This window comes from Strix aluco, chromosome 24 (assembly GCF_031877795.1).
Source record: "Strix aluco isolate bStrAlu1 chromosome 24, bStrAlu1.hap1, whole genome shotgun sequence".
Lineage (NCBI taxonomy): Eukaryota > Metazoa > Chordata > Aves > Strigiformes > Strigidae > Strix > Strix aluco.
In genome coordinates this window covers 10,341,251-10,367,089 of record NC_133954.1, presented here as the reverse complement: position 1 = coordinate 10,367,089, position 25,839 = coordinate 10,341,251, and the positions used below count along the sequence as shown (strand labels likewise).

At 38.2% G+C, this 25,839-nt stretch overlaps 1 protein-coding gene across 4 annotated transcripts; it reads left to right on the top strand.

The window, feature by feature from the left end:
* The first annotated feature begins 202 nt into the window (after window positions 1–202).
* On the top strand, window positions 203–25,506 carry BRCA1 (BRCA1 DNA repair associated). Of its 4 annotated transcripts, none has more exons than XM_074849427.1 (23): window positions 203–345; window positions 936–1,035; window positions 1,634–1,687; window positions 2,009–2,089; window positions 2,571–2,659; window positions 3,529–3,674; window positions 4,345–4,453; window positions 5,407–5,452; window positions 5,892–6,031; window positions 6,507–9,863; window positions 10,526–10,611; window positions 12,197–12,353; window positions 14,628–14,760; window positions 14,935–15,101; window positions 15,561–15,886; window positions 16,535–16,622; window positions 18,112–18,189; window positions 18,386–18,426; window positions 19,732–19,815; window positions 20,084–20,138; window positions 21,340–21,413; window positions 21,904–21,964; window positions 22,982–23,269. In XM_074849427.1, exons 2-23 carry the CDS (start codon window positions 956–958, stop codon window positions 23,083–23,085), a joined length of 5,556 nt encoding a protein of 1,851 aa, XP_074705528.1. In that variant the 5' UTR covers window positions 203–345; window positions 936–955; the 3' UTR covers window positions 23,086–23,269. The 4 variants fall into 4 exon arrangements, 3 of the variants coding, with proteins under 3 accessions (XP_074705528.1, XP_074705529.1, XP_074705527.1); XR_012626279.1 differs by lacking the exon at window positions 203–345 and adding an exon at window positions 25,485–25,506 and having other exon boundaries at window positions 947–1,035; window positions 4,348–4,453; window positions 22,982–23,143; XM_074849428.1 differs by lacking the exon at window positions 203–345 and having other exon boundaries at window positions 898–1,035.
* The last annotated feature ends 333 nt before the right edge of the window (window positions 25,507–25,839 follow it).

Below are 25,839 nucleotides of genomic sequence, written 5' to 3'. Positions count from 1 at the left end.
TGCACCGCGCCAGGCCTGCGCACGCCGCTGAGAGACGTGCAGCGGAGTCACGCGGCAGCGGCAGAGCCAGTCAGCCGTGCCCTGCCCCGCCCCGCCCCTCCCCGGCGGGAAGTGCGGTGTCACGTGATAGGAAGGCGATTATAAGACACCGCCTCTCGGCCCACGTGCTGTGATCCAGGCGTCGGATTGGCTGCTGGGGGCGGCCGTGTCCCGGGCGGTGGAAAGGGCGCGAAATGTGGTGCTGCGGGGCGGCTCCTGAGGGTGCGTGAGCGCCTCTGAGTCGGGCGAGTGGCTCTGGCCCTGGCGGCCTCGGCTTCCTTCTGCTTCTGTCTCGGCAGCGTCCTGGTGAGTCGCACCAGCAGTGACTGGCTCTCCCTGCGGCGGCGGGACGGTGGGGCCGGGTGGCTGGAGTACGGCGAGCTGGGTGCTGGGCCGCTTCGCTTCGGCCTGCTGATAGGCGTTGTTGCAGGGCTTGTCCCTGCTCCCGAGCTGCCGCCGAGTAATAAAGGTCAAGTGGTTTCTTTTCGTGTTCTGGGTTTGCGATACTTGCTGTAGGGTCTTACCTGTGCTGCTTGGTGTCGGCAGTTCCCAGGGTCCTTAGCATAGGCATGTCTGCTGTCTCCTTTACATCCTTTTTCACTTAAAAAGCTCTTTTTTTTTTTTTCGTTGTTATGTTTGTGCATACCCTTGCTGAGTTTCTGCTGAATGTGACTTGTGTAAACTATTTCAGTCTACTCCTTTGACTACAAGAGACTTGACAGGTTTTAACTGTAAACATCCAGAGTAAGAACTCCACCAGTGCTGTAAAGCCAAACTCAAGAAATAGCAGCAAAGTGTTCAATACTGTTCCACATATTATAGAAAAGCCATACAGGAGAAAACATCGTCATGGGATGCAACAGCTCACAAAGTTGATTACTCTTGTTTTTCTGTAGGGTATTTTTGGATGTGAAGGATGGACTTCTCAGTGATTGCTATTGGAGAGATACAAAATGTGCTTTCAGCTATGCAGAAGAATTTGGAGTGCCCAATATGGTATGCCAGGAGAATAATATGAACTCTGTATTAGAGTAGTTAATGAGTCTTTGGTTTTTTCCCTCTCTCTTCTCTATTCTTTTCAAATGCTTTGTCAGTTCTGTGGGTTATCAGACAGCAAAAAGAATTGTATTTTAAGGCTAAGTATGTTTTGTAAGGCTCAAGTGAGAAAGTAAGACAGAACCTGTATTTTGCTCTTATATTCTAGTAAATTTTGCTTTTCTATTAAAACCTAAATGTGTCAGTCCTCTATCCAGTTATGAAACAAATGTAGCTGATTGGATTAGTTTTGTTTGTAAAGCAGCTTTGGATCTTTGTCTCTAAAAGGTAAGTAAGGTCTGTAGTTCTTTAATGCAAACAAATGCTGAAATAGCATAGATTGTAGTTAAAGCCTAGATACCTAGAATGTCTGATGAGTATTTGTTACTGTACCTGGTTCTCAAATGAAAAATTGTTAAATGTGTCCTAATTCTCTTCTCCACCAAGATTTTTTTTTTTCTTAAGCTCAGGAAAGTGACTATTTATGAATCTTATTTCATTGCTCCTATTTTATATGTAACTTCCATGTTCTTGTTTTCCCGCCTTTTTCTTTTGGTAGCTTGGATGTGCTAGAAGAGCCAGTTTCAACAAAATGTGATCACATATTTTGCAGGTAGGTTTGAAAACTTGTAATTGCAATGCTTAGTCAACCTGTTCTTATCTTCTATGTATACTTCTTTTCTTTAGTGCTAGTGATGTATGCTGTCTTTTGGTAACTTAATGTCTAGCAATTTTAGGGGAGAAATCAATTCTGAATAAAAAATAATTGTAGTTTCACAGATGTATCAAAGGGGATTGATTAACACCAGAACAAGAATACAGGCATTCAACTTGATAATGAGGGATTTCTACGAAGTGGTGCATGCCTAGGCTCAGTTTTTAAGAAAATAAAATCCTCCCTTTTGTTACCATTGTGATTGTTCTTTTTTCCTAGGTTCTGCATGTTCAAACTCCTCAGCAAAAAGAAAAAAGGTGTAATACAGTGTCCTCTGTGTAAGACAGAAGTTACCAAGAGGTAATGCATCTTTGCAAGTGGGCTTGAGGATGAGAAGTTTGAATTCTAAGGAAAAATTAATCATTGTCTTTAAAAAGTCTTAGCAGCAGCCTGAAACAAACAAGAAAGAGTGAAGTAAACTGTCGGTTTCTAACGGAGTAACTCTTTAGTGCCTTATTTTCAAGTGGTCACAGATGATGACACCATTCTTCACAAATGTCTGTGCTATCAATTATAGACTGTATTACTCAATTGTTACAACTAGTTTCTCAGTGCTATACTTATGTGAGGAAAAATACGAGATTTTCACTTTGTGGTAGTTTTAATTCCTGTAGTAATAGTTGCTTTGGAGAATTGTGTTATTCCTCAGCAACAATTTCTAATTGTCTCATCTTCCACTTCAGTTTTACTCCTTTTCTTGTTGAACCTAATTCTTGGACAACTATTAATAGTTGACCCATTCGTTTGTCTTAAAACAACTCATGTGATGATGTTATTTCAGAAGTCTGAAAGAAAATTCCAGATTTAAACAACTAATTGAAGGATTATTAGAAACTATCCATGCATTTGAGCTTGACACTGGAGTAAAGTGTAAGTGTTGTGAATGCATACATCCTACTTTTTTTAAAAAAAATATTTTGGCACTTGCATCGTCATTATTTGCAGGGTATCTCATTTACTGTGCAGTACTCAATATGGAGAAGTTTTTCTTGGATGTAGAAGCATAAGTTCCATTAAGTGCCCAAGGTTCATACAATAATCTCTTGAACATTCTTAAGGGTTTAAACTGTGCATTTGATGACTTCAACCAGTCTTATTTTTAGTTCCTGAAATATGGCTGAGTGTGTATCAAATAATCTTTGTGGCAAAGTCCTGTTCTTGCCACCCTTCCAGCTTTAACTTCTCAGTCTTAGAGCCTGAATGAGCAAGTGCTATAACAGTGTAAGTTAACTTGTGTCATTCAGATATATATATCTCCTTTTGGAACCCAAATTTATCCTTTCTAGTGCTTGGTGCCTTGTAAAGGGTATTGGCAAGTCAGACGCATGCTTGTTTATGTTATGGGAAACAAGATGTTGTTGGGGGTGGGTGGTGGTTTGTAGGTTTTGGTTTGCGGGTTTTTTTAAACTAGACTTTCTTTTCAAATTCTTTTCAACTTGTTCAGTCTTTCTAAAATCACTAATATTAGATCCTGTTCTTGCTAGCTTATCCATAGAAGCAAAATTGGTTGGGAAAATTAGTTGGCAAGATCAAGATTTTACTTAATACTTGAAGAGTACTTATAAAGAACAATCAGACTAATAATTTGATCAGATGTCTGTCTTTGATAATTGTATTTTAGCTGTATGTGTGCTAGTTGCATAGGGTTTATGCAAGGCTTTTTTATTAATATATCATGCCTGTTGTCATGCTCACTGTAAGAAAATATTTTTGCTTTTTTTCCTGTTGACATTTTTCAGTTTTAAACAGTCATCACTTTCCTAGAACATCCACAGAACCCACTGCTGCTGAGTTCCTGTATAAAGAAGGTTCTGTCATCCAAAGTAAGGGCTTCAGAAACAGGAGAAAAAGTGCTAAAGAAAATGGACAAGAAAACTGCACCTTGGTATTTTTTTTCCCCAGTTTATTTTTGTGGATTGTTGGGAATGTGCATACATGCATATACATAAATGAATGGAATAGGAGATTTTGGGTTGCTTTCAGATTACTGTTTGACTTTAATATTTCAGACAAGGTCGTCTAAATATTTTTGTCTTCCTAACCTACTTCAAATAGTTGCTTGCATTAAGCAATCCAAACTTAAAGATAATATTGCCATAATATATTCTGTTACTAAAACTAGGATTGAAAGCTTTTTCATACTGCTTGTTTAATTAGATTGTCTAACTATTGGTAGGCTTTTTACTTTTCTAGTGGTAAGACCATGAATACATCTTAAGAATTCTTATGACATTACCCAAGTTATAAGTGATTGCTGTATGTGTGAGTTTGTTCATGGTATGTTGTTTGTCTCATCTGCTCGATGCTGAATAGAATGCTAAGTAAGATAAAACTGTTAATGATTTGAGCTGTTAAATGCATAATTGTTTCTAGTAATACATTCCATTACTGATACCAGTATGATTAATTACATGTGTTAGGTTTTTGTGTAGAGGCTGCCAATTTAAATGCTTAGTTCATATGCATCAGCACTCCCTGCTGTAGTTTAAGTAATTCTTACTTTTCTGAAATAGCTTACTGTTATCAATAAGTATTCCTTTCTGTTCTCCTGTCAGCAGGAAGCTAATGTGGATACACAGCTTACAGATACTGGGGTCAGAAGGTGTTCCCTAAGAAACAAAACCCAGAAATATGACTCTGAAAAAGGGATTTATATAGAGTTTGGTAAGATCTGTTGTAGATCCACACTAGTTGAGTGTATGTATAATGCTTGCAAAGTAATGGGAGGTGATGAAGTTCAAAATCTTTATAAACACTAATTCCTCCGTAACATCCAAAATTAAAACAAAGGGACAAATGATGGACAATTACAAGTTGGTAAACCAAAGGGGCTTTTATCTCATTTATTATATTGTAGGAAATAACGCTGCTGTAGCAAACCTTTAAGGCTCAGTGTACAAGATCCAAAGAAGAGAAGATGCTTACAGATGTGAAAAAAGCTGTAGTTGTTATAACTAATAACTGCTGGTTTATAAAAAATATTAAGCTTTGTCACCAGTGCTTGAGGCTCTAGTGAATAACCAGAGATAAGAATGAAATCTAATTGAGAAAAGAATACTTCATTTCTTTCTATCCTAGCTTTTCAGAGCTTCCTTTTTATCTGGTGCCCACTGCTGCGAGAAACAAGATAGGTGCTGTGCATAGTTTATTTTCTCCCTGTTACTTCAAGGAAGGAAGTGCTCCTTTTAACAGATAGTGTTCATTGCCTCGCTTTTTTCCTTATTTCTTCTGCAAATATCAATCAAAGGATCCGAGTCAGATATTCAGATATATTGCTCTGACTTCTGGTTCAAAAGTCTAAATACTAGCAGCTGTTTCATGTATAAATTTAGAAATTAGAAACTAACTCTTAGCTAATTAATTCTTAGTAGCTCTCTGTTACCAGTCACTGTATTTAAACAGAATTTTATGCTGGAGCCGTGCAGATATTTATACATAGAAGTCATTATAATTAGGTAGAATACTGTGCAATTAAACTTGATTTCATCTGATAAAAGTTGAAAGCTTCTACCTCTAGAAAGAACTAAGCATGCATGGTTCTGTGATAATAGACACTGTATCTGGCAAGTCGCCTTTCTAAACTATTTCTACTGGAGTAACAGCTGATTTGTTTCTAGGCTCTGATTCATCCGAAGAGCTTTTGAAACAAGCAAACAATACTGGGTAAGTAAAGGTGACTTAAGGAATTCATATTTTCTAAAGACAGTCGCTCAGTGTTCTCATCCCTATGTTTTAGTTTCTTTGCATAGGACTGATAGAATTGTTCAAGCTGACAAGTGATTTTCAACTTTGGGGGCAGCAAGGTAGAATAGGTAGCTGACTCCCGTCAGTTTGTCATATAATATGCTTTAAAGCTGTTTTCTAAATGTTTTGTTGCTTACCCAGACATTAGATCTTCAGGAGAAAAGCACATACCTATGCTTTAGAAAGTAAATGTAAAATTCAGGAATGTGGGAGGGGTTCTTAGTTGTGGCGAGTGTCAATCATACAGCCTGACTTCTCCAAAAACACTTTCAGAGCAAAAAGGGAAAATTAAGTATCATCTTCTATTATGTCTATTCACATTTTCTCTGTAATGAAAGTAGATTTCTCTTCCCAACAGGTTAGAAGACAAAGTGCTTCAGATTTTGTCTCAAGAAAAGCTAGAAGGACTGGAGAGTGCTGAGAAGGGGAATGAATATTCTTGCAATACGCAGCCTGGCAAGCCAGGTGCTGAAGAAATAATTCTACCAAATGTCATAGGTGTGTTTGTTTTGGTGACAAAAATGATTCAGCTTGAAAGAAAGACCACAAGTTAACATTTTGATTTCACATCCCGTATGTTGTAGTTCTGTTGATGCTTACAGCTAGTGACAGTATAATACAAGACTGCCTGTAGACTAGTTACTTAAAATGTGGATATTCTGTGCACAGGAACAGAAGGGGAAAAAAGTAACTTGATCAAAGTGCAAAACTTATTCTATTCTACATAAGCCATGTTATCCCTTATAATACAAGTTAAGAGCACTGTCTGCTAATTCATGTAAGAAATAGGATGAACATATGTCATGTATTTTCATCTTTCTCCCTTTCTCTAGAGGGAGACTTGTGCAGTATCATACTATGTTTTGGGGGAAATAAGAACAGTTCTTTTAAAACAAAGTAGCTATTAAGCTAGTCATTGTTCTCGTGGATGTAAAATAGGGCTTAATAATTTATAATACCTATAAATCTTCAGGTGAAAGTGATTTCTCGAAGGAAAGCTTGAGCAAGAAAAGCACTCGCAGCATTGGTGAACATGCCAAACCTGGCCAAGTGAATGTGACTGAATACCAGAGTTCTCCTTTAAATGTTCTTGCTGTAGACCTACTCACAGAGCAGTGTGATGGAGTAGGTAGTGCCAGTCCCTTAAGGAATGGGGACACATCTTTCTTTAAGAACACAGAAGGAATGGATGCAGAGCAAACTCAATACAATAGTGAAAGCAAAGAGTTTGACTTAAAAGATAGCTCAGAGAGCAGGTTGGATAAAAGCAAGGAAATAGATATTATTGCACAAAATGTAAAAGCTGTGGAAATGTATGAACCTGAGAATGATTCTTTCTGTGAAAAAGAACTTCCTCTGGAGAAACTACTTCAGCCAGAGACGCTTCACTGTGCTACCCTGAATCAAGTTTCTAGGAAGAGAATGAAGCGAAGCATTCAGAAAGTCAATGAATGGTTTTCAAAAAGCAACGACATTCTGTCTTCCAGTTCTTCCCAGGATGATTCTGCTGGAGCAACTGATGTTTCAGGTGAAGGAGATACGTGTTTATCAGATAAAGATTCCTGTATTTCAGAAAAGACTGACCCTATGGTAGATTCCATGGAAACTGCAGTGGTTGAAGGAAACAAGAGATGGTCAAAACAAACAGCAGATAGCATCGAAGACAAAATATTTGGGAAAACATACAAGAGAGGGAGGAAGTCAAATCACCCTATTATCTTGAGAGACATTTTACCTACTACAAAAAAGGAAGATGTGGCTGCTTATGAGAAGTGCTTGAATAATTCCAGCAAAGATGGACTGAAACGAAAAAGGAAGACTTCCTGTGTCCTGCAACCTGAGGATTTCATTAACAAAAAAGATACAGAAGAGGCAGATGGGTGCCCTCAAAGTGTTAACCTTGGAGATACCGAAAAGAAAAGATGTGATGAAAGCTCTGCTGTTAATGAGAGTCAGCTCTCTGAAAATAGAGTGGATAGTACACTAGCAGAACTTGAGGAAGGAGGAGGATCCATATGGGAAAAAGCTACTGAAAAGGTGGCTGGCAAGCACTGTGATGGGGAGCTGGAACTGAGTAACTGTGATCAAAAAAGCACTAAGAAAAGTTCTGCAGCAAAAAGATGCAGACGTTCTACTAGAACCATGTGTGTTCTACAGTTAGTGGATAGAAACTCTCTTTCTCCTGATCCAGAAGAGCCGCAGATTGACAGCTATCCAAGCAGCGAAGAACCAAGGAAAGTGGAGTCTGAGCAAAGACAAGTCAGGCGCAGCAGGAGGCTTCAGTTACTTTCTGAAGAAATGACAAAAACTGGAAAAGGAGTAGTAATTAAGGGAGTAAGAAAGTATGATAGCGATCATGAAGGGTCTTCCTTTGCAGTCCAGAGGAGTGTGTTAGTTCACAAGTCTGAATGCAAAGCCCAGTGTGAGCCCCCGGGTACACTGAGTTACAAGCCACTCACTAATCTAAAGGGTGATGATCTGGAAAGGAATAGAATACAGGTTAGTCTGAAGAATTCATCTGACACTGCAGAAACTGGAAGAAGTGTCTTCAACCCTACATCTTCATGTCAGCATTCAAGTTGTAGTTCCTTTGCACCTGATGCAGGTTCTCCAGAAGGTGAAATACTAGGTAGCCCTGTCATCCTACAGTCTCCTTCAGTGACTGTGGTGCAAACCACTTCCCACCCAACTGAAGTGATGACTGAACCATGTACTGCTGCTCCCCAGGACAGTGGACGTGACACACAAAATGTTCCAGGAGACCTCAGAACTGAGAAGTTGCCGATGGCTGAAAATGTTTCAGAATTGACCAAGGAAGCTGAAGATAGTGAGTTAGACACACAGTATCTGCGAAATATATTTAGGCATTCAAAACGCCTATCTTTTAGCCTTTATCCTACTCCCATGAAGGCGTGTGCAGGAGAAGATACTGCTTCTGCAACTTTAAAGATATCATGTGCTGAACAGGTAGAAAATAAGCATAGCAGATACTTAAAAACAGAAGACTTGCAAGAAGAGAATACAGCTGCTGAATGCTTGAGTAGGGTTTGTGAGAAAGAGAAGCTTAAGACACATGAATCCGCTTGTGTTAATCCCTTGACTTGCTTTGTTGGCAACACTGACCGTACGCACACTGGGGAACATCAAGAAGATGTTTCACAGGGTTCAAATCAAGGGACTCTGACACCAGTAAGAATGGGTACTGCTAAGACTGAAAGCAACAACAAATTGCAAAAAGGAGAGCAAGGAAACAAAAAGATGGTGTTGACTGACATAGGGATAGAATACGAGTTGAGACAGAATCCAACCAAAAGTAATAGAAGCCAGAGTGATGTGAGTAATACAGAAGAGCACACTTTCAAAAGAACTGATTTAAACACAGCTGATGAAATATGCTTCAGCTCAGAAAATGATCAAGCAGGAAAGACCAAGGTTGTTGATGGCAAAGGACCAATACTGTATCTTCAGTCCAGATCAATGATTTGTCCTGCAACTTGTCAGCAAAGGCCTGCTGAATTCAGCCATGAAGTCGTTTGGAAAAAAAGTAGCAGAAGAGAAAGAAAAGGGAATGAAGAACAAGCAACCCAAACTGGTAGCACAGGGGTGCCTGAGTGTTTAGTTACAGAGGCTCTAGAAGAACCTCTTAAAGGGAATAGTGATTTTACAGGTTTGTCTGAAACCCCTGATGGCTTACTGTGCTCTGAGATTGAAGAGAACACCAGCTTTTCTGAAATTGATAGGAGAGAGAGATCTGCTGTGTTTGTAAAAGGATGTGACAATGCCCTGGTAAACGAACTAAACAGTAGAAATGTTAGTTCTAAGCCAAGATCTCAAGGTATTCAAAGATCTCGAAGGAGAGCGCAGAAACTGCAATCTTCAGATGAAGAATCTAGTGAGGATGAAGATTTACCATGTTTTCAGACATTAATGTTCGGCAAATCAGTAAGCACACCGTTGCAGATCAATAAACAAGTGACATCTGTGGTAGAGTCTTCAGTAAGTCCCATCACATCGCCTCACAATGGAAGTGACGATGACAATAATATGCAGAAAATGGCTGAAGCTGCCCTAAGTAATGGGTGTGTTTCACCAAGCCAGGGGTCAGAATGCTCTGTCAACTTATTTTCTTCCCAGTCCAACCTGTCTGAAGAATCACTTGATGGAGCGCAAGACCTGGAGAAACCTTCAATACAAATTCATACATGCAAACAAGTGAGCAATGTGAATGAGAGTGAAGAAACTTCTCAAAGTTGTAATGGAGGTCTGAAGAGAAGCAAAACTAACTTCAGAGATGAATGCCAAGAAGACCCAAACATGGGAGCAAACCGAGGTACAAACCAAAATTTTAATCTCTGCAGCTGTGTCTGTAGTGTCATTGCACTTAGGGTTTTGGTGTTTGCATGGGAACTTTGTTCTGTATTTATGTGGTGCTTGCTCTTTTAAAGGAATGTATCTGCCCTAAACAATCAAACGAAAAACCCTCAGTGGTTAATTTCCTGAAAATTAAGTTCTTCCAGTGTTCTCTGTTTGGAGCAAAAATGGATAGACTGGGCGCTAGAGCCTGGACTGAGTGAGTTTGGGAATTAATTTTTGAGTGAAATGCAATCTTTCTTACTGCAATGTGATACTTGCGTCTCAGCAAAATTTCATAAAACCTACCTAAGCTGTTTCCCCAGATGAAACATTTGTTGAAATTGGCTGTAGAATTCTGTAGTGGTTATTTTGACTTTTTTGACTTTCATAAATATTTAGGACTCTTTCATCACTATTGAAAGGCTTTGAGTTCTATTGACTTTGCCATACGTGTGACATGGTATTCTTCAAAATGTTCACTTAAAGTAGATCTGTGCTTTTAACTTAAGTGTTTCCAAAACTTGTGGCTTTATCATTATAGTTAACAGTTGGCTAAAAGGTCTGTGTGGTAAGAGATTATGGATAATGTTTGTTGGGTTTTTGGTGGTTTTTTAAGATTTTTCTTCCATCTTCTTCAAGGTGAAGCATATGGATATGACAGTGAAACAAGTAATGTAGAAGATTCATGTGGACCATTCTCTCAAGGTGAAATTCTTACTACGCAGGTAAGTGAGTTTATGCACTAAATTCTAAAAGTAGTTTGCATTCTAGGATACAAGCAAGTGCATGAAAGCTGTGAAGTCAGTGTAGTGGGAAACTGCTTTTCTCATAATTCTTTGTGTCACTAGATGACTTCCAAGAGCATAATTAATGAAGAATTGTCCAACTTTGCCTTCCATGGTAACATTGCATGCTAATGGCTATAACTTGTTATGTGGTATTGATTACAGTGCTTAATTGTGGGAGATGCTAGTTAATGAATCTCCATATTTGACGAATGCTGGAAACTCCAGCCTCCTGTATTTAAAAGCTTCATTGATAGGAATTTATAATGATTGGTGATAAGGATTGGATTTGCTACATTATGATATTTAGAAGCATGGAGACTTGCCTTCTAAGAGTAAAGATTAAATGAAATCCTTCCATATTACAATATTTTAGATAAAAGACCCAACAGGCAGTGTCCAATGAAAGGTGTATTTAGCACAGGGTTTTCTTTACTATTAATTTCCTGATTACTGCTTAATGGCATGACTTTATGGGTGATTGTGGAGGCTTTTTGGTTGGGGGTTTTGGGAATTTTTTCTGTTGTGTGTTTTGGTTTTTGGGGTTTTGCTTTGTTTGGTGGGGTTTTTGTTGGGCTGGGTTTTTTGTTCTCTAACTTCAAGGCAGGTCTTATGCCAAATCTCTCTTGAGCATTAACAGCCCTGTGGATTTTAATGTATGTCAAAGAAGATTGAATTTCATTTCTGTGTTTCATGGCTGGTTCTTCTGTTTACTGTATTGGTGCAAAATGTTGGCAGCTGGCAGGACATTGCCCCGTGATGTAGCTTCATTGATAGAGATTCTAGGATATTCTAGGGTTGAGTGGAATAGTGGCAGTATGAGTTGGTGGGGGGTTTTTTGGTTTGTTGTGTGGTGGGGGTTTTCTGTTTGAGGTTTTTGTATTGATTCAGTAACAAGGAAGTTCCCTGTGGTGCCAGTGCTAGAGCTGCAAGCCTAGTGTTAGTGCTGTAGAAACTGCTTTGTGTGGTGAAGGTTTCAGGTTTTTGAAAGGGTCCTTTGAGGCCCTGAGCTCTTCTTACGAGGTGTGTATGGCATGTTTTTAATAGAGGGTATTGTAATTTTTGAGAGAGAAAGTAAGGAAGAGTAGGATTAAATATTTCATTCCTTTTAGACAATATTTGGGGCTTTCAGTAATGGTGGAAAGTGCAGAGGCTCAATACTTGATGTTCATTATTAAATTTTAAATTAAGTGGCTAATGCAAACTAATGCAGTTGGGACAAAACGCCTTTAAGAAATCTTTGCAGAAGTTCTTTTTTTTTTCTTGACTGATTAAACTCTGAGCTGTCTAAACTGAAATGACTTGAACAGTAAAATAACTGTGGCTGTTCGCGTTTTTCCTTTTGACATAGCATGTGTGCATTATTTATTACAGTAAAAGCACCATGGTCACCTCTTGAACACGGGGTAAAAAATAATTCAAAATAATTTTACTGTTTCTAATTTTCAAGTGTTTGTTAAAGAAATTAATCTTACTCTTTAAAACTGAGATTGCTAATGTTGGCACAATTGTGTATCCTTTGCAGCAGAAGAATGCTATGCAAAATAACTTAAGAAAACTTCAGCAAGAAATGGCTGTACTTGAAGCAGTGCTAAAGCAGCATGGAAGTCAGGCCTGTGAGTTTTTACCTATCCATTCCAGTAGTGAAGGAACACTTGGAATGGAACAAATGAGACAGAGAGGTAAATAGCAGTGAAAACCTTTCCCAGCTTTCTTACAAACAGTTGTGTGACTATTACTAGTTCTTTTTCCTTCTACCACAAATTATAGTATTAATTTAAAATTGGTATGTTAGCACAATTTTGCCTAAATTCAGCTGTTCAATGAAATGTTTTATTTATAACTTAGGTGCTACACTTAGCCTAAAAAGACTCCTGTTACAAATATGTGTGAGATTACATGGTGTAATTGTCTAAATGGTTTGAGTAGGTTTGTGGCTTGGCAGTACTAACCCATGTTGCTGTTCTGTCAGTTCTAGCTGTACTCTTGTTTTCTTTCACTGGAATGGGTAAGGGACTGGGAGAGTGGCTGAACACCCAGAAGGACTTGGCCTCTATTGCTGTGGTAGAAATTGTCCTTTGGCTATCAAGGAACAAGACAGAAATTGGTTAGGTATGTACTGGCTGTCAAAAGTAATATAGTATAGGTCAGGCTGCTGATGGGCAGAGAGGAGGAGAATACCTGTATTGGTGTGTAAAGCCCTGAACAGGACAGGAACACAGAGTTTCTAGCTGGAAAGTACACAAGCCAGGAAATAAATGGTGAATAATACTTTAGTAATTGCTGAAGCCTTATTGTATGTTGAGGATAAAGTGAGTTACTGCCAGCTATCTAAGTAATAGTGAGAGGGCTTTATTTAAGGTTTTTCTTTAAGGCAAGACAGCCATTGAGATTACTGTTCTGACAACTGCTCTGCAACAGAGCATAGAGCATTCTTTGAACAAAGCCTGCAGTAAGTAGAGATGCTCACTGTTGAACTTCTCAGTGTTCTAAAAAGGCACCCAATGCTGATTTAAAGATTTCCAAAGACGTAATGCTTATTGAACTCTTAGATAAATTGTACCAGTGCTTTTTTTATCCTACTTGCTGCTAAAAATTTATTTCTAGTTCTGTGGTCTTGTTTCAGTCAGTTATCTTTATTTTCCGAGGGCAGCTAGAATAACTTGATATCCTGGAATTCAAAGTTACTTAGTGTCTTACCATGCCTTTACTGTGTATGGCTTTCACTGTGGAGTCTTTTCTGTCTAAATTAAAGGGCTTTCATCACTGCTGTGGCTGCTAGTCAAATATCACAAAATGATCTGTAGACTGCTTTTGATCTCCTAAAAGATGACATTGTGCTGTGTGAGGTATGAGACCTTTAGATTAACCTCTATTTAAAAAAAAAAGTCAGCCAGTATGGTGCAGCTATACCAATAGGTCTTCTGCTTCCAAGTTGGTTTCTGCTGTCAGTGTAGTCTGTCTGCATCACACAGCTCCTTCATGGCGAAAAGGAGCTGAGACAGAAAAAGTGAAGAGGCTGAGCCTTTGAAACGTACACAGTGGTTTGTTCAATTCATTGCAAAATCTGAAGTAACAGCATCCTTCCCTGCTGTGGCTGCTGCTTCGATACCTGAATTCCTGACAGGAAAGTGGGACTGCTTATTGTGGAAGAAACTCCCTGTAATCCTCTTCGGATTTTGTGTTACTGATTTAACAGCTGCACTGTGCTTTCAGCCTGCTCTCTCTCATCTTTGGGTCATCCTGAGCCATTATAACATTAACAGTATACTGACACTAAGAGACTGCTTACAGCCCATGGTTAGCTAACAAAGCTTGCTGAATTGCAGGGCACTCAACCTGGCTAGGGTTTGAGGATGTTATTTCATAAACAAGACTGAAATGTGACACTTCTAAGCCCCTCAGGCCAGATTCGTAAGATAACTATAGACTGCTTGAAGATTGTCAGCAAATTGATGATTAGTTTCCTTTAGATGGGAAAACTAATTAAAATCATTTCATTAATACAATGCCTGTTCACATTGTTATGCTAGAATATGGATTTTTAACTTGTAAAAACTTGAACTGATTGGACTTATTGATGGTTTGATAAAAATTACAGGCACCTTTAGCAAATAAATGCCTCTACTGCTTGTGAACAGAGATGTGGTATGTGTTGAGATTTGTAAACAAATTGCACTAAATAGTGTACCTATTTTATATCCTGCTCTTTCCACCTAATACATCCATAGCTGAACGTCTTAGTTTTGTAGATGATTTAATATGTGAAATAAAATGTAGCTTTTATCTGTGCTTCAAATTTCTCAGTATTTTGTGTAGATTTCTGTTTAGGGACACTTGCCTCTCTGAAGTGTATCTGGATGAGATTTTAGAGAATGCTTGACTTCTTACCTGAAGAAACAATTAAGAATGGTTGCTTTTATTTGGCTTGTTTAAGAATGTTTTCTTTTTTAAAGGAGCAGAGTCAACCTCAGAAGGAAATTTTGAAAATCACAAATGCAGCAGTTCAAAGGGATTTTCAGCCAATGATTTCCATGTTATATCAAGTGATTCTCTCAACAGTAAAATTAAAGAGTTAGAAAAAGAAAGGTAAACATTTTTGTTTTGTTTAATTTCAAATCTTGTATTTTAAAAAGGAGGAAAAGAAAAAATGTGTACATAAATACCTCTCAGCTTTTGAGCAATTACAATAGCTTAGCTGTTGCTACATGGTTCTGTCACTTAGAGTAAAAAAGGTATTCAAACCAATTTCCCCCTCTCAAGGTCTCCAGAATTGTTGCTTCCATCTTCTAAATCCTGTTTGTTAAAGAGACCAGATTTGGAGAAAGGTCTTCAGTGTGATGGTGTTCTGAAGAGCAAAGCTCCTTCTGGGATGATAAAACCTGTGCAGGAAGTAGTGCAAGACTATAGTCACTGTCGGCTTGAAGCAGGTAACATTTAAGAGGGATCCAACACATTTTGATTTCTGCTTTTTTCATGTTTTTACATACCAGCAAGATACAACTTTTTCTTGTAAATCAAGGATTTTAATTTATATATTCCTGGTCAATTTAAAAAGATGCCACTTCTTGTTTGGGGTTTTTTTGGTAGCCCAACTGTATAGCTGCCCCTCAGGATGGGGTTGGACAACATTTTGACAGTAATAGGAGTTATTATCTGTCTTGCATATAAATTGGTACTTCTTGACAGATACGCTACTAAAAATTTCACAGGTATTCTAGTGTCTCAGCTACAGATAGGAAAAAGTAATGACAGAGGCAAAGGTGAAGTAATAAATAAGGAGAGGAAGTGACTGCAGTGTTTAAACTTAAAAGGTAGAGCAACAGCTTTCCACCAAGACTACAAGAAGGATGAAGTTGTTTCAAGGAGTAATTTCTCTTTTCCTTCAGAAAACACAGATGAGCAGAAATCTGGGACCAGGCTAAACAGTGCATTTGTCTTATCAAATCTCTCTGGAAATGTGACCAGGAGCCCAAATAAGTCTTCCTCCTCTGTAAGGGTGCTTAGCCCTCGAGCTGCAGAAGCAACAAATAGTTCTATTGTAGCTCAGGATGCTAATAAAAGCTGTGCTCAAGAGTGTAAATCGAAGAGAACTGTGTGTTTTCCTGTATCTGTTCTGCACAATGCAGCTGGGAAAGAAAATGCTACAAGTGCAGTTGTGACTAACAGGAGAGAAATGTCAATTGTTGCATCGGGTCTGAATCAAAGTGAACATGTAAGTAGATTTCAGAAGTTTTAGAGATCACTTGATAATTGTCCCTGATTACCACTGTAGTCCTCAACATAGAGAGATCTAAGTATAATGGAAACTAATCTTACAGGAGTTGCAGATTTGTAATACAGCAACTCAAGTCAAACTCTTTCAGTCCTAAAAATATGAAGAATGCTGCCTGTAAATGGCACTATTAAGCTTAGTGAAGTTTGAACTTTTTAAATGACTGGCTAGTGTCTAGGGGAAAAACATTATTCCAAAGCAAGAGGATTTATTCCTGGAAAGCCTTGGGGCTTGGAGGGGAGGGGGCTGTTTGGTTGGTTTCTTTAATGTTCTTAAATGTTGCTTCTTGACCCAAATTCTGATCCATAGTGAGGATTTCTGTAATTTTTCAGTTCTGAATTGCTAATACACCTGTTTCTACGATCCATTTTGAGGAGGAGCTTTTGGCTTACAAACTACTGACTGAGAGCTGCCCTTTAGCCTGTTGAATGCCAAAATTATTGACTTTAAAGGAAATGTATATTCTGTGTGCCAGCACAAATAAAACCATTACTTTAACTATCTTATTATGTTATATTTCTATAAAATGGAATTGTTGGGGTTTTTAATCTGGTATGCTAGCTATTAATTTTCTTAACTACTTTTCAGTTGGTGGTTCGGAAGTTTGTGAGAAAAACTCAGAGCACTTTATCTAACCACATTACTGAAGGAACAACTCATGTCATAATGAAAACAGGTTTGTTGGGAGCTCTGTGAACAAATCCTATATTTTTATACCATATGGAATTTTAACTTCAGTCTAAACAAGCAGACAGTTCAGCAAGAAATTAGAATAGTTTTGAGAAGGTATTAATAGTTTATCATAATATTTTTTGTTTAAAGTTGGGAATCTTTCTTTCTCTAATTCATAGAATCAGAGTGAGGGTATGTTTTGTTTCCTTGTATGACTTGAAGTTAATGTTACTGAATATTTTTTCTCCAGCTGTTTGGTCACAATTTTTAGGTGTTTACAACATGTTAACATGAAATAGCTCAGAACCAATCAAAAAAAAAAAGGCAAGATAGTTTCTAAAGAAATGGGATATAGATATTCTTGAAAATAAGATGCTATTTTGGTTTCCTAATTCCTTGTAGGGATGATAAATGCTGGATTTGTTCTAAATTTTTGAAAGAAACTTATCTTTAATAGAAAACTGGGACTTAAGTGTATGTGTAACTGGTGGTAGCTGATAGTGAAGTCATGTTTCCATAGGAACAGAGCAGCACTAACGCTTCATTGTAACCATTATTTGCATGCTTAATTAAGGTACTTCAAGTCTTTGCTCTTTGGTAGAGCTCCAAAAATCCATTATTAAAAGCTTGAAGGAACTTTATAGAAACTTCAGTACTATACTACAGTTTCAAATTTGACTATTGTATTCTGAAACAGCATTATATTGACTTCAGAAAAGCATAATATTCATCAGTAAAATTAAGCTACTATACTGCTGTGTCTAGGCATAGGTTACATTTAAGCTCTCTGCTGAAGCTACCACCTAGCTTTTAATCAACATTTTCTTAAAAAGCAAAATACTTTTGAGCTAAATCTGGGTGTGTGTATGCTATATACTGTGCTTGCATTTTGCTTCATAGAAGCACTTCTAGCTGACTTGTATTTGGGTACAAACTATCACATAAGCCTTTCTTGCTTCTGAAAACCAACCTAGAAAAGGAGCCAGAAAATTGTGTTACTCAAAATCTATGGACTCAATTTTTGCCTTTTTCTTCAGGAAGTGTATCATAGACACCATGACCATGTGTTTTTGGAGAGGTAGATTATTCTGTCTTCATACAAATACAGACAGGATAAACTGCCTTCTGAAGTTGTGCCTGGTTTGGTAGAGTAGAAGATGGTCTTAAATGGATGGTCATATAAAAGTTTATGACAGTGTCAGGCACTGAATCCTACTGTTAGCATCCTCTGTTTTGGCTAGTATTCATGCTTTTTCTTGCCTCTTTACTGAATAGCTACAAAAGGTTTCAGAGGTTAGGTTGAACATGTGATTTAGCTTCTGCTCATTTCCGTCAGCTTAGTAGAATCAGGACACTAGAATTTCGGAACCTTTCTATAGATGGTCTTGATATTTTGCTGCTGCACTTAAAAACTTTTGCTTTTACTTGCAAGTAATGAGAGCTGTTTTTTTCACTCATGGGATAACTGAAAGATCTTATTGTTTGCTCTGCAGATAAGGAGCTGGTGTGTGAGCGGACACTGAAGTACTTTCTGGGTATTGCAGGAAGAAAATGGGTAGTTAGTTATCAGTGTAAGTATACCTTGTTTTGGAGCTAAATGGTCTCTGCTCTTCTACCACAAATGTACTCTTCACTTAATAAAAAAAAATATCTTCATGTCCTGGCATCTGATGTTTTGCAGAGTTTCTTCTAAATACTTTAAAATAAAAAATAAGTAACAATTTTGCTGGATAAAATGACTTGTCCTGTTCTGATCTTTTTATTTAGGGGTAATTCAGTCTTTCAAAGAAGGAAGGATACTGGATGAGGTAGGTCTTTTCTCTTAAGAGTGAAATGTCAAATATGTAAGCAATAGCGTTACACTGATAGACCTATTGGTAATCTCCAGTATTGTCTAAACATTTAACATATGGAAATTTGACTCTGAAAACTGGGATTTTAGTTTGACAAAATGCTAGGACCAAAAGTTTCACTTAAGCTATATATATTCATTATTATTGAAGACATAATGGGTCCCTGTTATTTTTTGGAACAGGTTATAGACATATTTTTTAAGTGTCCCTATGAGTATTGATGGATTACAGCATAGGGAAGAGATCTATTGTTTGCTTAAGTAAATAATGTTGGAACATAGCTATATACATAGCTTTGTTTTCTGTTTAAACTTTAGAATAGCCAACTAGTGAAAACTTGTTCCAGCATTTACTACCTTTCCTAGTAGCAATGGCTTATTTAATATGACCCTGATTTAGGTGGATTTTTGTATTCCTGGGTAGTATTTGTATTTTTGAAGAATGTCATATTAGTGACCCAGTATGGATTTCATATACCTAATGAGCAGAAATGTCCACTTTCTGGTATGGCGTCCACATGCCCTGTTGCCAAGCCAAGGGTGAACAAGAAAAATCTTAGCCCCAGAAACACTCTAGGAAGGGGTATTAAAGGCCCTCCTGTGCTTGGGGTGAAAGGGGGAAGTTGCTGCATAATTGCCTGGGAGTGCCAGAATATGGGACACCTGTTAACATTGTCAGACACTCTCACATTGCTTTAAGCAAGGAGAAGAGCCTCCAATTATAACAAAAACCAAACTTTTTTCAAGTAAACTGAAAATATGCAGTTCTTTATACTCTTGTAGCAGGTTAGACTGCATAGAAGTTTTGGAAGTTTCATGAAAGTATTGGAGAAATGAGAGTTTGAGTCAGATGTAGGCCTGAAGTTATCAGATGCAGCACTGTACTTGTTGTTAATCTATATACTAAGTGAATGCTTTGAAATAAAATAGATGTTGAACATCTAGAAATTATGTACTGATAATGTCTATCAAAGAAGACTACTCACAGTCTTGGAGTGTGCCCCTTCTTTTATACAGTTTGCTAGACTACTATACAGTTTAGCTATAACTTGTTTCTTTAAAAATTGTCTGATGCTGCAGGTGTTTCATTACTGCTCTCCATCATTTTTCTTGAAAATCCTTTTACTTAATTTTCTGCACACACTTAATTGTAAGGCTTCCAGTTCTGAAATCTGACAACTTCCTGTTCTGATGCAGAACTCTGACCAGGAGAGTGTTCTCAGTCTCTAACTTCTGATTGCTTGTTTATGTTATGTTCCAGGAGAACTTTGAAGTTAGAGGTGATGTAATCAATGGGAGAAACCACCAAGGTCCGAAGAGGGCCAGGCAGTCTCTGACTGAAAAGGTATGAGCACATCAGGGATGAAAATCCTGTCCTGCTATGACTGTTTCAGTTACGTGCTATGCTAGCTGAATATCTGGAAATTCTTCCAGTTTCTCTGCTGTTCTGTATATATGGAGTTGTATAAATTAAGCATTTTTATACATGAAAGGTGAGCTCTGTCAGCAGCAGTGGTAGCCTGATAACCAGTCCTAGAAGTGCAATGAAATCAGCATATTAAGTATTGTCCTTTAAGGATATGTACTCTGTTAACATGTTCCTTGTTTTTCAGATCTTTAAAGACTTTGAGATCTGTTGCTATGGACCTTTCACTGATATGACTACAGGTGTGTCATTTTAGTGGAATTAAATAAACTCCTAACATAAAATACTTGAAGAGGGATTGTGTGCATTCACCAGAGTTTTACATTTGACCTCCTTGTGGATACTCTTGTACCTCTTTTACTCTGAAACTTTCAAGATACCTACATGAGGTATAGTGTAGGTAAAGAATTTTATCCAGTTCTGTCTCCAGATAGAATGGAAACAGTGTTCTCTTCTATTTGGATGTCTTCAGAGAACTGCTCTGGCAATTTTGCGGTATTATCAAAACAGGCCTTTTATCTAGTTTATCTCCAATTCTCTAGCAATGAAGGAGAAGTGTTAATATACTATCTGGTAATTGCTTTAGATGCTATTGAACACTTGTATTTGAGCATTTTTTTCTTCTGTCTTACTAAACAGTTCTGAAGTATCGTTTTTCTAGCAGTTGACACATCCTCAGTGTAGTCATCTCTTAGCAGCAAATGTTAAAAGTGAAACACACAACAAAGAAGTTTGTATACAAAGAAAGCTGGGCAGGATAGCTTCTTTTTGTTAGTTTAAAGTTGAATTAAAGTATAGTAGATGTTTTGAAAATTTAAGCTAGAATTTTTCTACTTAAAATATTTGTACCTTCCTGTTCTTGTGGCTTATTCAGCAGGTACTTTCTGATTTGTCCAATATAACTTCATTTTGACTGGGTAAAATATCCTCACATCTCTTGACATTTACAGTAATTACTACAGAGGATGCAGTGCTTTCACCTGCTGCAGTGATCATCAATTATGGCTCTTATACTTGAGAGACTTATTTATCATCTTCACTATAAATTCAACAAATTGGTGGAAATTAAATACTTTGGCTACTTTTGTTAATGAGATAATCACAGTTCTAACTTCTGATTTTTAATTTCATGTCTCGCATCCTTATGATAAGAGGAAATAGATTGTTAGTGACTTTCTCTTTAAGTTCTGGGCATGAGGTGTTTTGCTTTTTCAGGGTTTTTTTGTTTTGTCTAGTGCTGACTAGAGAGTGAGAGAAGCAAGTGAGTTGATGTTCCTCAGCAGGCTAGAAAGTGAAAGGACTTACTCTCTACTAAGGCTTACATTTCTTTCAAATAATGATAGTTTATAACTTGGAACAAACACATGAGGGCTTAGGGAATAGTATCAGTTTCAATGTGATATAAAACATTGAAGTAATAGACTGTTTATCTGACCTCTCCAGAACACCTAGAATGGATGGTGGAGCTTTGTGGTGCCTCCGTTGTGAAGCAACTTCATCTGTTCACACATCCAACAGTACGTTAATGAATGTTACACTTCTGCAGTTAGATAATACACAGCGTGTTGGAAGATGATGACGGGGCCTTTGTGGGCTTGTTGAAGACTTGTGCATACAGGTGTGGTAGAGAGCTGCCAAACTGCACGGCAGCAGTTCTTGTTCTAAGCTCTGGCCATGCGGTATTTGAAGACAGGCTAACTTATAGTGAAAACTGATCAGAGCGCTCTAGGCCAGATTGCTGATTTCAAAAGAGATTAGCTCTGTGCCTCACTTTCCAGCACAAAAAGCCTTTAGTGCCTTAGCTTAGTCACAGCATTCCTGGAGAGAAGCCACAAAAATCTTAGGAGCTAATATCTGTCTTCCTCTACTGCCACTTCTTAAATTCCTCTCCAAAGTGATGCACTGAAGCAGAGTTAGTCCAGTTATTGCTCTCTGCAGATAGGGGTGAGAGTAATTTAATGAGACAGATAATAGTAGCATTATTCTTTTCTTCTCTTGAAATCCTAGAATTCTACTGCTGTTGTGGTTGTGCAGCCAGATGCTTGGATGGAAAACACGGATTATAGAGGTAAAATGACACTCTGTCATGGACTGGTTTGATACACATTGAGTGTCTTTATCACCTCAGTCCTTTTAGTAGCTACATGTCAGGTTTGTAGAGGAGTCAGAATCCTACTGCATCTGGAGATGGAGGTATGTCTTGGAAGAAAAATCTGGAAGGACAAGGTCTATTATCTCAAGAATCAACAATAGAGTCTGAAAAGGTAGTCTGGCAGGCAAATCCTATTCTTGGCTCAGCTGTCCTACGTATCATCAGCTATACAGAAACTTTTCTGGTTGGACGGGGAACTAGTAAGATCTAGGAGAAGGTCTCAGATGAGACAAGATTCTGTTGGTCTGGAAAGAATATCTAGCTACAAAGCATTAACTGATACAGCTTTTCCTTTTTCCCCCACCTCTTTTTTTAATTGAAATACACCAGAGAAACCATGAGACTTGGGAAGTGCAAGTGTTCCAGACTGGCTTACTTCTAAATGAGGTAGTGGGAGTTATGGCATGAATGGGAGCTAGTTAGTCTACAGTGGAGTTCAACACAAAAAAAGAAGCAGGAGGACGATGTAAAAACAACAGCTGTTTCCATGGCACTGGGAAAATGAGAAAATAAAGAAAAAGATCCTGAAACTGTGAAGAGCAGTCTGGGAGCACTTCATTAATTTTCTGTTTCTTCTCTCTTAATGAGACTTAATGCTTGTCACATACTCAGTGTGCCTGAGCAGACAGGAGCTTGAGGCTCTGTCACTGAGGTCCTAAATTAAAAGATAAGCACTGCACTCTTTGCTTTTAGTGTTTATTCTGTGGTGTTGAAAACTTCCTGCCTGACCATTTGCCAAACAGTTATTCTTTTTGTAGCAGCAATATCACTTGGATTGTTAAAAGGAGTAGTAGCACCACATCAGTTTTTACTGGTTTTCTTTCAAGGCCTTTAAAATGTCAGAGATAAAGCAGATAGCTTAATCTGAAAGCTCACCTTAAGCTTGCTTTGACTCACTGCTAACAGTTTCATGTTTGTGTCTTTGTCTTACAGCAATCCAGCAAAAGGACAATGTTGCCATGGTGACTCGAGAGTGGGTATTAGACAGTGTTGCTTGCTATGAGTGCCAGGAGTTCGAAGCTTACCTTGTGTCCTGAGGGTGATCTGCAGTTCTTTTTCCATTGCTCAGAAATTCTCATCAGTGCTGATAGCTTGGTAATTATTTTAAGGACTGAGAATTTAAGTCACTTATGCAGAGATTATGTGCATGTAGTGTTCTTGTTCAGAGTAAAATAACTATACTTTTATTAACAATAAAGTTACTTAAGACTACCATATAAAGATGGAATTACTGGCTGTTCTTTAAAGATTAAGATTTCTCATTTCAAAATAGTCATTTAAATTAATGTAAACAAAGCTTTAAAAGTTAAAAAATTTAGAACACGGTCTCATCAAAGAGATGGCAATGTATTATTTACCATTGCAGCCAGTTCCCGTTTATGTACTTGAGGATATTTGGGAGACAGTCATTTAAAAGAGTAATATTGGGCTCGAGGCTTGAATTAAAATGTACTTGCACTCGCGAGTAACCTCCATATTTTCGTTTTGCATAAATAACATACCTGGCATAATAAGTCTGTATACCAGTACAATGGAATATTATCTTGTAATTACAAACGCATTGGCCTGGTTAATCTTAAGCCATGGATTATAGTTGTGTCAAACTATACAAACAGCTCTCCTGTTGCATATGAAAGTGTCAACTTGCATTAACCAGGAGAATTATCAACAAGTACAGCCCTTGAAAAGCCAACACTTGATTTTCAACATAAATCAATTCTTAAAACCACGAGCCTATACCACTGTTGTCAGTCTTATTTCTGAGAAGTGTATGTGGCACCTATGGAGAGATAATAAACAGATGCACTTTAGTATCCCAGTGACCTATAATAAGTCCTATAAGAATCTGCTTCTAATAATCCCTGCCTGCAAAACGAGACTGCAAAGAAAATAAATTGCTTTTTATGGAAGAAAGTATGTTGCTTGTTTCTGTTGCTAAGCAGTTCAACTTCATAAATAATTTTGTACTTTCAGAGCAGAAAAAGAACCTGTTTTCATAAAGTTGTTTAAAAAAAAAAATTGTAGCTACATTCAGAGAATTGTTCAGTGCTCAGATGCTGCTAGGTTGCTTGGAAAGTTATAGAAAGTATTTTTATAAATATTGGAATGATCAAAGGAAATAAAATTTTGGCAAGTATTTGACTTAATTGTTTAGATCTTATGTAAATCAGTCACTTGGTCTCTGTATTGAGGCATATGTGAAAAAATATCTGAAGTCCAGCCTCCTGGGATGGGGAAAGGGAGTGGAGACTTACTGGAGGAGGTAAAAAAAATGTAAATTAGAATTTCAGAGCTGGAATCAGAATTGTAATTTCCATCAACCTGAGAAGCAAATGTGTTAACAAGTGTCTTGCAGTTGCCAAGTGGAGGCAAATGTAGCCCAACGAGGCATTGCTACTGGCAGCATAAGTGCCAGAAGCGTCGGCTCAGTGACATACATTGCTGTTCTCTTCTATATGACAATATTTCATAACTATTGAGGCTGTTCAACACAGCCTCACCTTCAAACTAAGCCTGCTCTTATCTCTAGAGCCCACATTGGTTGATTTTTTTTTTTGTTTGTCTTTTTTTTGTAATCTACATTTCAAAAGATAGCTGGGGGGGAAGACTAAATGCTGCCTTTAGATGGGAGTAAAAGGCCAAGCAAGACTCATTTGCATCTGCCTTTGTGAAATGGCCCCTCCGATCTTGACACGAAGGTGGTCCTTCCTAGCAGATAAGGCACTAGCTCCAGCTAGATCCTTGTCTGTAGGAATGATGTCCTCCTTCCTTGGAGGTGATAGACTAGGTCTGTGGAAACTCTGCTTCTAATAAAGTATCATCTGTGAACTTCTGTAGCAATCTGCATCTAAGACTTCACTGGAGTCTTTGACTGAACAGCTAGAAAAAGGAAGGAGATGCTTCCAGGGAAGTAGGCAGTTCGGGGGGAGCTTATGCAGCCTCTGTCATGGAATCCATACTGACTTCTCTAGTCTGACTTCCAGCTTTGGTAATAAAGCCCTAGCTCTTAGGAGCTTCACAGCCACTGCATGGGTTGGAAATGCCATTTTATACATGAGGATCAAGCTGCATTTCCTCCCTGTTTGCTCATATGCAAGAGCAGCTTGTTTTATGATCTTCCCAGGGTAGGAAGCCTCTGAGGTGAATGCATTTTTGAGACATGACTAGGCCATGCTGTGCCTTTTACAGTAATTACCTGAGGGTGATGAGTAGCAGAATCATTAAAGAACTGGACACCTGGTTAAAGGGGCTGCATACGAACTGTCCTAGTAAGCAGTATGTGCCTTTTACACTACTCACTAGAGTAAGGGAAGAAACAAAGGAAAGTCTGGTGCTTGCTGTAGGTTTGCCTGAGGCTTTGCCATCAGGTAAGTACTATATTTGTAATTAAAACTGCTCTGCTTTTGTAACTTAACAGGAGCTTTTCTCCGTGCAGCTGCATCAGTGTCAACTTCCAAGAAACCTGAGCTTTGCTGTTCAGTGTACATAACCCCTCCCATGGTCCCAGTTGCAGGAGGATCTGTTGGACACAGCCTTGCCCCAGTCTTTCTGGTCAGTACTTCCCTGACGCCGTGTTCAGGCTGTGCTTTCTCTGAAGCAGTAGGAGCCGGTGCACCAAAATAATGCTTTATGGAAGTATTTCAAAACTACATGGGGGGGCGATCGAATTCTTTCCTTCCCCTCTTCTCTAGACTACTAAATTCCTAATGCAGAGGGGAGGAATTTACTACTTTTGGGGAACAACATAGAGAGCTAACCTTGCACTGGGGCAGTAACAGGCTGGCTTCGTC